Genomic DNA, 13194 nt, shown 5'->3' on the forward strand with positions numbered 1-13194 from the left:
ATCTTCTGGAGAGTGTGATGGGTCCATTCATCTCCAGACATAGTGGGTAGGGGGGCTCACTCACCAGCCATTAGAATCTTATTTAAATAATTCAAAAAGTGAAACTTGCAGAAAATCAGTTATGTAGAAAATAAATTATTTTATTATGAAGGTACCCCTTTTTGCAATGATGGAAAAACGTAGGCTGTTATACATGAATGATTGGTGGTATTCAACTCAACCGAATTCAAAATAGACTTAAATCTGAATTTCTTGAGATCTATTATATATGTGAATCTCAAAAGGAATAGAATTGTATCTTCTCATAATAGCATGGATGGGGTCTTTTCCTTTTTCTTTCGAGTTCTTTTAAGATGAGAACTCCAAATAGTAATTAAGATATTAAAATACATTGACATTAGAAGTATGCTCTACACTAGGCAGACAGACTCACTGGCTCATGTATGACAGAGGGAGACACACGGAGGCATTAAGGGAAAACAAAAAATTACAATAATCAGCTGATCCTCACATGCCTCTAGAGTTCAAATCTGGATCGACTTGTGTAGATAAAAACCTATATTTTAATGCATACTGTTAAGATCCATAGATAATTAAGTTTTTAATACATTATATTAGGCCTTTGTTTGGTTATAGTCAAATTAAAAAATAAGGAAAAAAATTTCTAACACTACGTGTATAATGGGTTTCTTCTAACTAATGGACACGTTAACAAAGAACGATGTAAATCATTATAAATGGTATTAGAGTCAATACCCAATTCTTTATGGGAGTCTGAGTGGACATTCTAACTAATCCCGCAACTCCATGAGATATGATTATCACGACGCTTTGTCCACATAGGGGTAAGAGAAGTTATTGACATTATATTAGACTCTTCTTAACTGTATAAATAGATTTTAAGGTCACGAGTGCCCATAGAGTCAACAGTATATACACAAGAGAGAAGAGGAGTGACCTTACAAAGATGATAACTTATTATTTAAATATCCTTACCCTAACATCACAGATAGTTATAAAATGGTTAACTGACTATTTCAATATCTTTAGTCTAACATCACATTACGTGGCTTCAGACACCTCCTGTATGGTGCACAGTAGCATATAGGCAATGATAGGATTAGGCTTTGTGGGTGAGTTAGGGTTCTTCCATGATTAGGTAAGAATAAAGTTTCACAAGGAGTTCAAATTCAAATATTAATTGTAAAATTATTCTAATAAAATATTCAGGAACTCTTATTCTGATCTATGAAATCAGAACAAAATTGGGAAGGGATCATCACAGTTGAATGCTCTTTGGTTGAAAGAGTGCGCACAAAAGTGATAAGAGGAAAATAGACTTGCTCCATGAACCATAGCATCTGTGACATTTTTGTGAGATTCCCTTCCACTTTGATGAAATGGTCCCTTTACTCCATCACTAAAGTGATTTGACTTGAGAGTTGGGACAGATGCCTAGCTAGCAGTCAACTCCATTAACAAAAGGTCAGGATAAAGGAGAAGATGCATCATACCTCACACATGTCAGAAAGAGAAAGGAAAACATCAATGTCATACAAAACAGCACTTTTTTAGCTTATATAGCAATTGTTTTGAGTCTGTAACATGATTTTTGTTTTATCAAATACTTGTTAACAACCTCAATTGGCATGTTGCTACACTAGGTTTAGTTCAATCTTGTTGCTCCTCTCACACAGAATCTTGAACTTCCCTTCCTGTCTGTCCTAATTTCAATAGCTCTGCATTTCAGTTCTGTCATCTCTTGTGTAATCAGCAAAATGATTTCACTTATTTTGTGGCCATGTCCTTCTGCCCAATGAGTCATCATTTCAAAGGCCCATGACAGTCCATGAGAACATGCAAACTCATAAAAGGCAGTTTCCTGTTCGATTGAGTTTTGCTTTGAACATAAATTAATGAGTCAGAGGTGCGCAAAGAAATATACCACAAGCTGCATCTATTTTCTATATTATGTCTTCAGTCATGGCCATTGATTACCAGCACCCAAACAAGAAGTTGTTTATAAAGATTCTGTGTGAGAAAGTTACCGATTAGGTAAGATTCTTTGTTCTTAATATCCATTTAGGCGGTTACAAACTTTAACACATTTAGTATGTCATATACTCAACTAACTGAAATTCTATGTGGATTACAAGATAGTAGTTGCTTTATTTTCAGTTTGGACACTTGGAGATATGAGCAATCTGTCACATAGCACAGATTGTGACACAACTTATACGACATGATCCTATAAATATGCATCATGTGGCCCAAAGCCTAACCAAGTGGACAAGGTGATAATGGCCTGTCAACAACATGAGGCCTCCTGCCATTCTTACCTCCACATGGGGATATGACAATAATCTCAACATCCATTTCTAGTGCCCCGGAATTAAGATTAATGCCTAGAACAGATGCCCTTCTTTGGATGGATGCCTGAACTATTGGCATGCTCAAAATTGTAAAGTCACCCCAAAAGTGCATTATTGCAGTGGCTCCCTCACAATAATCCTTAAAGAGTGTCAGCACTCCTGTCCCAGGCAATGATGTAACATTTTCACAAAAGCTTCATCGAAGCGGTTAGAAGTAGAAGAGAATCTTCTCACAACAACAATTTGATAGTCTCCACATGAATATAAAGAACCATGGAATTGTGATAATATTGAGTTAAAACTTTGTCCTAATTGAAGTTCTTGCAAATATTTTAATTCAACTGCGCTTTCATGAATAAGACATGTCTTGAACATTGGTGTCATGTGCCCCTTTGCTGGTAAACCAATAGCTATAGAAAACTGAGAATTGTTCATAGGAAAACAATAATAATAGGATGTTCCCCAAAAGACCATAAGAAAACTTGGAAAAAGCATCCATAGCTAAGCTGTAATTTGTCTCATGCAGTAGCTTTGCCATTGTCTAATACCATACCAGTCCAAATTCTGTTAACCTGCCCCTCACCTCTATTCATACTACAAATTCTGCTGAATCCGCTCCATTGTGTTGCAGTATGAAAGTGGATGGACTGAAAGGAAAAATGGAATTATCGGTACCTTGAATATGAAAAAAAAAAATTAGAGAACTTGGCATGATGGGTGAGTCACCTTACCTTACCTGAACCCATGACAAAAGAAGCCAAACTTGTGAACCTGCAAAAACCCAGGCTGCTTTTGGCGCTATCTAATGTTATCTATAATAATCTTCAATAAGACAATGATGCGCAAAGTGAAGCCTTCTCTGCCGCCTACTCCAAGTCCTCTGGACTTTCTCTTGTCTCTGCCTCTCATCTCTTTTTCCAACACTTTCTTAAATTTCACTTTTCTCACTTCCAAGTTGGACTCGGGGGGTAAACTTTTAATATGATCTGATAGAGAGAGTTGTAAAACAGTGGGGGGAGACAGAGATCCCTGTTACATGGTTTTTCAACCTCATCCAACTCCTCTCCATCATCATCTTCAGCTTGAAAGTAAGTAAATCTGGACTTGATTATCTTCTAATAGATTAATTATGTAGGTTTTTCCTTCAACTTGGTCTAAAGGTAGGACTGGTTACTTCAAAGCTAATTGAAGTATATTGGATTTACAGTATGTGATAAAGTATAAGAGTACATGGGTTGTTTTCAAAAACTTGGTGAAATTATACTGCTTGAACTGACTACTATGAATGCTTCTTTTAAAGTGCTCTTACTCTCTCTCTCTCTAAAAATGCATACTCAACCTCAGTAATTTGATATGTTGTAATTCTGTTTTGGTTCATCTAAATGGATGAATACACCTCCTGAAATCATTGTCTGGCCTTTGTGCTTCAGTGGGGTAGTGTTCTGTTTTGCTACTGGTGACTGCGTATTCTTGAGTTGGTATAGATTCCTAATTGGCAGCAGGGTTGATAACACTTCCAATGATGGGTGGATCTTGTAGGGTGTGGAGGTCAACCCAGATAGCATAAGGATTCACTTCATTCAATGGTCAGGGGTTGATCTGCCTGGCTCCCTGAATGCCATCTAAGAAGCTTGTCAAGGTTGTTGACTCCCTTCCTAGTTGGCATCAGAGGAGTCATGCAGGCCCCAACATTTAGACAATTGGTCTTGATTTCAGGTGTGTTTTTATCTAAACCTTTGCTTAAATTGCTCCTAGTGTTTTTTTAAACATTAACCTAAGCATCATGTACAGAAAATTACCCATGAATTTCCATAATTTTTCTCCAACATCCTTCCCAAACAATGGGAGAAGGAACAGGAGAGATTGACATGTGTGCACCATATTCATGTCACAAGTTTCTTCATATGCATCATCTTTCTTGCCCCTATTTCTTAATATCACTGTCTCCCAATTTTGAGCTTTCCCTTTATCCTCCCTTTTGGGAAAAGGCAGCTTTAAATAATATTCTTATCATACATGCCAACTTGCAAGATTAGCATACATTTGCAATGCACATGGGAGATGTGAAACAAATTAATTTTCTTTTGCTATTATTCAGTGGTTTCAGAGTTGTTCTGTTTCATGGCTAACTAGTTATTTTGACCAACTGGACACTATGCTGGTCATTGTGAACCATTGGGCCAGTTGTGTGATGGATGAAGATGGATTCTGAGAGGCAAAGTTGTAGGCTAAGTAATTTCCAGGCATGTGTTTTCTACTCCTTTGTAGCGATATAGAGATTCATCTTTTGAACATTTGACACAATATTCCAAGATTTTCAATTCATTTAGTACTGGGATTGAGGCAGATTCCAAAGCAACATCCGACCTAATTTTGGGACAGCACCAGATTGCCAGCTTAATTTTGCAATCATTCAGGCCTGCCACCACTTTGTAGCTTGGCACTGCATCCTTACACTCTCAAGGAAGAAGAGTACTGTTGCCTGACCACTTAAAGCCTTCTGTAGCCAGGAGAACTGTTCTTAACTAGCCTCTTATGGGGCCTCCAGCACTCATTTAACTATCATATTTCAGAGCTGCTAGTGGCCATCTCTTTGAAATTTCCAAATAGAATAGTACCCAAGTTTTTATGCGTTCAGAAAAATTGCACTATGTCATTTGTGGGGATCTTCCAACCCTATTTTTTATCGATAGGATTCTTCTGTACTCAAGTTCAAGACTTCAAGTCCATCTTGTCTCCAGTGTGGATCTGGAGAGTTTGCTATAATGTCAAACACTTCGTTGCTGGAAAGTATTATTGAGACAGATTGCAAAGAAAATCAATTAACTACACAAACCATGAAGTTAAAGCCTCAAATCTTATTCAACAGCATACCCAGATGCTCAAAAATCCAACTACACTTAACAAATGCAATCTTGTTATATAAATTGACAAGACAAGAGGTGGGAAAGCGAAAAAAGTCGCAGAAAACAGAGTAGCACTGCATATCTAACTTGCAGTTTTGATTTACAGAGCAAAGAAGGGAGCCAGCTGAGCCTTAAAATCATCGAGTAGGGCAAGGGCGATTATTTCTATCTTTGAAAATATATGATACGACCCAGTGGCATGAAGATCTGCCGTGAGGTTTGTGCAGTTGCAGTTGCAGGGCATCTATTTCTTTACATGATGGGGCATGAGTCCGGTCGGTCGGTGTATTCCGGGTAATGGTAAATTGGGTAGTGAGTAACACCAATCTCATACGGATATGAATGCCAGGCGTGTACAGTTGGCTCATTTTTCTGTTCCTCTTTCTTCTCCTCTTTCTTTTGCTCTTTCTTCTCTGCAGCGCCCACGCTCACCACCTCTGCATTGCCCACGTTCTTCCGGAGCAAGAAGGTGAGAGCAACAACATCAATTTCCTCCCCTGTTACCTCTATTTCATCCTTCTCTTGACCTTTCAAAGCTGCTGATTCAACCCCTGAAACCCCGACTGCAATCTTCAAGGCCTTGGTGCGTGACTTCTGCCCATTCATAGCCACCTTGATCACCACCTTTTGCTGCAAACGAAGAAACAAACCCACCCCATATTAGCATACATCTCTCAACAAACAATAGTAGTATGAACCTGATAAAATTGTAGGAAATCATACCTTCATGGCGTTGATCTGGTTCTGGGTGTTGGAGGAGGGGTGTTGGGAGAGACTGGTGACTCTGAAACTGGGGAGAGTACTGTGCTGTTATTTGCCACTGGCTCTGTGCATAAGCCTTGTTAGGCGCGGTCTCATATTCATAGGACTCCTGTAGGCCGAGCAATAGCCGCGTGTGGGGATTAAAACCCAGGAAATTGGCCTAGTTTATTAGCCCACTGTCCCTTCCGGCGACCTCACCAAATTCCAGTATTAATGAATAAGAGATATGATTCATCGGCACGTGATCTGTTGACCTCTCTTTTGTTGTATTAGCTAAAGTAGTGAACAGATTTTAAAATCAATGGAAAAAATTGTGGCTCATTTGTATCATGATATTGATAGTTATCTAATGGAGAATTGTTATTGAATTTCAAGAATTACAAGAAACAAAAAACCCAATTCATCCTCAAATGGCTATCCGAGAGGCTATCACTCTCCTACTAGATTCACAGAATATCCGATACTCACTAATTCCCTCCTTTTTCCTATTTAAACCATCCTATCCCGTATCTAGATTGTTACCTAACCTATACTAAGACTGTTACAATTAACTGCCAGGTGGCAGTACATTTCTCTTCCCTTTTCTGGTATACACATAATGTATAGGAGGCCTATCATTATCCCCCTCAATGTGAGACACCTTGTCCTTAAGGTGGAAGTCAGGAAAGTGCTCTTTAATGGTGTCAACTAATTCCCATGAAGCTTTAAATTGAGGAAGTCCTTTCCACTGAATAAGTACTTCAATATTAAGTTGATTGTCATTGGGAGACTGGCGAATATCTAAGACCTGATCAGGTTCCACAAGCCATTCCAAATCATTAGCAAGAATAGGGGAAAGTGGATGACATAAATCAGTTGAACTAAGAGCCCGCTTGAGTTGTGAAACATGAAACATTGGATGAATAGTTGTCAAAGAAGGAAGCTCTAACTTGTACGCCACTGGACCAATTTGTTGCACCACCTTGTAAGGGCCAAAATATCATAAGGAGAGTTTCTCATTGGGTCGCTTGGCAAGGGAACGAAGACGCTATGGACAAAGTTTTAAATAAACAAAATCCCCAACTTCAAATTGAACTACACGACGATGAGCATCTGCAAATGACTTCATTTTGGATTAGGCACAACAGAGATGGACTTTCAGTTCATTTAAAATTAGATCACGCTCTTGTAATAACTGATCCACTACTAGAACAGAGGTGGAGTCTGATCCAGAATGTAGCAACGATGGTGGGTCTCGCTCGTAAACTGCTCAAAACAATGTCATATTAGTGGAGGAGTGGAAGTGGTATTATACCAGTATTCTGCCCACGGAATCCATGTAGACCAACATCTAGGTTTGTTATATGAAAAGCATCAAAGGTATGTCTCCACACAATGGTTGACCACTTCCGTTTGTCCATCCGTTTGGGGATGTTATGTGGTAATATGGCAGAGAGAAGTACCCTGCAACCGAATTAGCTCCGTCCAAAATTGACTAAAAATATTTTGTCACGATCATTGATAATGAAATGGGGAATTCCATGTAATTTGACAACATCATGAACAAAGACAACAACCACCGTTTGAGTTGTGAAAAGATGTTTAAGCAGTGAAAAGTGAGCATATTTGCTTAATTGATCCACAACAACTAAAATGGAGTTATAATCCTCAAACTTAGGAAGCCCCTCAATAAAGTCTATTGTCACATCATCCTATATTTTTTCTGGAATAGGCAATGGTTGTACTAACCAGCAGGTGACAAAGTTAGGGCCTTATTTTATTAGCATACTATACACTTTTCCACAAACTCTTTGATGTCATTCTTCATTCCAACCCAAAAAAAAATCTCGTGTGAGTAGTTTGTAAGTTCATAAGAACCCGGAATACCCTCCAACCACGCTAGCATGACCCTCTTGAAGAAGTGTTGTAACAAGGGGTGAGACATTGGAAAGAACTAGGTGCCCCTTGTAGAGGAGAATGCCATGGTCTAAAGAATACCGAGGATAAGCATCTGGATCAACTAGTAGCCTCCGCTGAATCTTAGCAAGGTGTGGGTCAGCTTCAACTTGTGAACTGATCAACGAAGTGTCTAAGCGACTAGGAACCATGAGGGCAACTAACTCCATAGAAATGAGGATGCGAGATAAGGTGTCAGCTGCTTTATTCTCCAATCCAGACCGAAACTAAATTTCAAAATCATACCCAAACAGCTTTGCGACCCACTTTTGGTACGACTCATTCACCACTCTTTGCTCTAGTAGAAACTTCAAACTACTTTGATCCGTCCGCACAATAAAATGGCGACCAAGCAGGTAGTGACGCCACTTCTGAACTGCTAAGACAATAGTCATTAACTCTCTTTCATATATGGACTTTTGCCGCTCCCTTGCTGAAAGGACTTGGCTAAAATAAGCCACTAGTCTTTGACTTTGCATCAAAATGGCACCCAAACCATACCCCGAGACATCTATCTCTACAATGAAGAGCTAATTGAAGTTCAGCAAAGCCAAAACAGGAATTGTTGTCATAGTTGTTTTCAATTTTTGGAAGACAGCCTCAACCTCTGGGTTCCAATTAAAAGCATTTTTTTGAGTTGCTAAGTGAGAGGCCAAGAAATAACTCCATATCCCTTGAAAAATCGATGGTAGTACCCAGTCAATTCGAGAAATCCTCATAGTTCTTTAAGGAATTTGGGTGTGGGCCACTCTACCATGACTGAAATCTTGTTAGGGTCAACAGCAACCCCTTTGGCAAAAACCAAATAGCCCAAGTATTCGAGTTGCGGTTTAGCAAAGAGGCATTTCTTTCCATTGACGTGTAGTTGGTGGTTCGTCAAAATGGACAACACACTTTGAAAATGATCACAATGCTCCTTCAAGTCCTTGTTGTAAACCAATATGTCATAAAAAAATACGAGCACAAATTCCCGAAGGTGTGGCCGAAATATACGATTCATTAACAGTTGGAATGTCGTTGGTGCATTGGTTAGCCCAAAAGGCATCACCAAGAACTCGTAGTGACCTTCATGAGTACGGAATTCATTTGTGTGGATATCTTGTTATTAGACTCAAATCTGGTGGTAGCCCGATTTGAGGTCTAGTTTGGAAAAAAATGGTCGCGCCATGAAGTTCGTCGAGTAACTCATCAATCATCGGAATGGGAAACTGATCTGGGACTGTAACTTTGTTGAGAGCACGGTAATCTATACAAAACCTCCATTCTCTTTTTTTTTTTTTTTAACCAATAACACTGGACTACAGAGTGGGCTTAAGCTAGGCCGAACCATTCCTGCCTCAAATATCTCTTGTACCAATCTCTCTATTTCATTCTTTAGAATATGTGGATACCGATAGGGATAGACGTTGACCAGAGATGCTCCCAGAATTAATTGAATGACATGGTCAATATCACGACTTGGTGGTAACCTTGTTATTGGCCCAAAAACTTGCTAATGTTGAGCTAACACTTCTTTGACTATTTTCGGGACCTCTTATACTCCTTCACTCAAACTCGAAGTGGTGGAAGTCTGACAGAGTTCTGCCCATACCCCTTGGCTATGGTATTGCAATGCTCTAGCCAATGCCTTAAGAGACACCTCAGTCCAACTAAGGCTCAGGTCTCCCTTTAACACTATCACTGCCTTCCCCATTTTGATCTTCATTGTGTCATCTTCCAGTTTACTTTCATGTCTCCTAAAGTCCCTAATCAAGGCATTCCCAGAATTACATCAGTGTTACCTAATTTAAGTGGAAAAAAGTCTTCCACCACAGTAAGCCCCTGCATCAAAATACCAACTCCCCTACAAATACCCTTCCATTTCACGGATATCCCAGTTCCCATCATCACCCCATAACTAGTTGTTGTAGTTAGTGAAAGTGCTAATTGTTGAACCAAATCAAGGGATAAAAAATTATGGGTAGCCCCACTGTCTACAAGGATGATTACCTTTTTTGACCCGATCATCCCTTTGATTTTCATAGTCTCCGGCGTAGTCAAACAGACCATGGAATTTAGAGATAATTCCACAACGTCTTTCAGCTCGATAAGTGAAGGTTCTTCGGTTGCTCTACTGTCAAACTGATTATCCTTCTCATTTTCATCTTCATGCACCAATAAAACCCTTAATTCTTCCTTACAACGATGACCAGGGGAGAACTTTTCATCACACTTAAAACAGAGTCCCTTCTCTTTATGGGCTTGAAGCTCCGATTCCATCAGTCTCTTTATTGGAATCTCTCGTCGTTGGTTCATCATATTCTCACTAACAACCACTACCCTAGTCTAAAAATTTTCCCCAATCTCCCATTCACCTCGATTTGTAGATGACAACATTTTGGTGTTCTTTAGGTCATTTGGTTCACAGGTCGCCCTCAGGGTTAAATTCCTATCTTCAACTCATTGGGCCATTTCCATCAAGTGGCCCAACCCATATGGTTGCAGAAGATGTAACTCAGCCCAAATCTTAGGAAACAACCCATTCATAAATGTGTTTTCCATTACCTCATCAGAAATCCCTTTCAAGAGAGTCACTATAATCTCGAATTCCCGTCGGTGTGCTGCCACTGTCCCCTGTTGTCACACTGCAAGAAACTGCTCACAAAGGCTCCCTTCTTGAGTTGGACGAAAGCAAAACAACAGTCATCTCTTCAATTTTCCCAACTCCTAAACGTCTCCCTTGAACCAGTCCACTGGTACCAAGAGAGTGCGTCCCCATCTAAACTCATCGCGGTGGTGACTAATTTCTCATATTCCATAAGTCTATACATCGTGAAGTATCGATCGACTCGAAAGATCCAGTCGTCCGGGTTTTCTCCCATAAATATAGGCATCTCCAACCGTCGGCTGCCATGCCATTCCCCGTTTCCGCCTCACCTCATCTCATCCACCGCTATCCAACTCCCACTGGTTTCCCCAACTCCAGGGATCCATTTTGCGTGGTATTCTCATTGAGCAATAGTCGTCGTGACCCGCCCCAATGACAATGCCACCATTGCATTCTGTGTCTCTTCCAACGATTGCAGAACTCGCATTACGTTTTGGGCAAGGTTCATAACTGTTTTTTCCATTTTCGGTAAGCGTTGTATCTCATCTCTAATTTCTCCAACTTCCTTTTCTAGAAAATCCACCCGACCTTCATTTTTTTTCTAAGCCATTTGGATTGATGCTTTGATACCAAGTTGATAGGTATCTAATGAAGAATTGTTATCGAATTTCAAGATTTACAAGAAAAAAAAGACCCAACTAATACTCAAATGGCTATTCGAGAGGCTTTCACTCTCCTACCAAATTCACAGAATATCCAATGCTCACTAATTCCCTCATTTTTCCTATTTAAACCATCCCAGTCCGTATCCAGATTGTTACCTAACCTATACTAAGACTGTTACAAATAACTGCCAGGTGGCAGTACATTTCTCTTTTTTTTTTTCTGGTATACACATAATGTATAAGAGGCTATCAAATATCAAACTTTTGATCTGGGTAGCTCAACTATGATAAAATCTGAATCATTAGATATGGATACAAAATAATGAGATCGGGTATAAGATCTAAAACAACGAAACAACAACTACAAAGTAATGGATGCCCATGCAACACCCTTTGCTTAATGATACTTCTATAACATTCGCTGCAAGTGAGTACCCTTAATTTATTGAAGAAATGAATGATTATTCATTCAAGAGAAATAAGAACAACTAGATTAAGATCCTACGTCATGGTTTAATTATAATATGCGTAAAGATTCGATGAGTTTAGAAGCGCTTTTGTATTAAATGAAAGAACAAAAGAAGGAAGAATGACCAAGTCATGACCCCAAAAAAGGGTTTTAGGTGAAGACCTATTGTAGGTTAAGATTTATCAATAGTTTCATCATGTCATAAAGAGAGCTCTTCAACCATACTTTTAAGCTTAATTTTGCAACTGTGAGTGTTTAGCTAGGTTGGCAATTTTGGACAAAATTCCTGTGTTCTCTAACTTGGTTTACCAATCCCTCTTTGAACTACTTGACTTTGAAGATTAAGACTTTGCTAAGAGGCCGAGGTTTGTAGCCGAATGTGTGGTGATTGAATGTGAATCAACCCTGTTTTTCATCTTTAAATGAGTTAAGACAATTGGGAGAAATAGTTTTTGGTGCAAGGCTTTTATTCCCCTATTTCTGGATCAATCCAGGTGTAGGGGCAAATCAATCCAACTAACCTGATTCTAAAATCAATTTCCAGCCCTTGGATTAAGGGCTTCATTCCCATTTAAAATCAAATGTTCACCCATTTCTAGGGATGGAGAGACTACAGCAGTCGTTCTTATTCTCCTCATTCCCTTTTCTCTTTAAGGTTGATTGCTCCAAGAAAATCTCATTCAAGTTTTCCAAGAAATTTTTCTTAAAATGGATTTTTTGAAAATGAACATGGGTTGATTTTTTAAACATTCATATCTCATTCTCCTGGTTTTGTGCAAAAACCCATTTTCTTTTTGTGACAATTCAAGAAGAGGCCAAGATTGAGCTTGGTGCGGACTCCAAGTGTGCTTCGGAAGATGAAGGTGAGAATCTGAAAGTGAAGGTACTAGTCCAGTGGTCCGGAAAGGATTGGTTAGCTTGAGCTAGGTACAACCTTGTACTCAGTTTTTATTCTTCATAGTGGAGTTTTTCAATCAATGGTAGGCTCGTGATTTTTGATCTCTTCAGAGATTTTTCACATAAATTTGTGGTGTCATATTGTCTTTTTTTCTCTTCTTAGCATCAATTTGTTCAATTTCAGCAATTGATTAGAATTTTGATTGTCTACTACTCAATTGATTGATGAAGAGAAATGACTATGAATAATCTTTGAAGTTGTTTCTGATTGTTGATCATTGACATTTTGAGGTATATTGATCTTGCATTTATCTTAATTTAGTTTAAGTTGATTTGAGCTTGGGAGTGTTGGATCATGTGCATGCGAATTGCATTTTCATATTGTTGGGGAGTGTTGTTACATTCATATATGCATGTGATTTATAATTTGTGTTTTTGAGAATGTGTAAAGAGAAGAAAAATATTCAAAAAGTTACAAAGTTTGCAAATTTGAGTTGAGAGTTTTTTTTAATTGGTCAAAACACCTATTCACCTCCCTCTAGATGTATTCCACTATTGAGATTCACCTTTTCAGCAACCATTCAGGGCTGCCACTGCTTTG

At 38.9% G+C, this 13194-nt stretch overlaps 1 protein-coding gene across 1 annotated transcript; it reads right to left on the bottom strand.

Moving 5' to 3' along the window:
* Positions 1-5272: 5272 nt before the first annotated feature.
* Positions 5273-6200, bottom strand: LOC117926386 (heavy metal-associated isoprenylated plant protein 16-like). The gene is made up of 2 exons (XM_034845475.1): positions 6002-6200; positions 5273-5908 (listed from the first exon to the last, which is right to left on the bottom strand). Exons 1-2 carry the CDS (start codon positions 6005-6007, stop codon positions 5531-5533), a joined length of 384 nt encoding a protein of 127 aa, XP_034701366.1. The 5' UTR covers positions 6008-6200; the 3' UTR covers positions 5273-5530.
* Positions 6201-13194: the final 6994 nt, after the last annotated feature.

This window comes from Vitis riparia, chromosome 12, assembly GCF_004353265.1.
Source record: "Vitis riparia cultivar Riparia Gloire de Montpellier isolate 1030 chromosome 12, EGFV_Vit.rip_1.0, whole genome shotgun sequence".
NCBI lineage: Eukaryota > Viridiplantae > Streptophyta > Magnoliopsida > Vitales > Vitaceae > Vitis > Vitis riparia.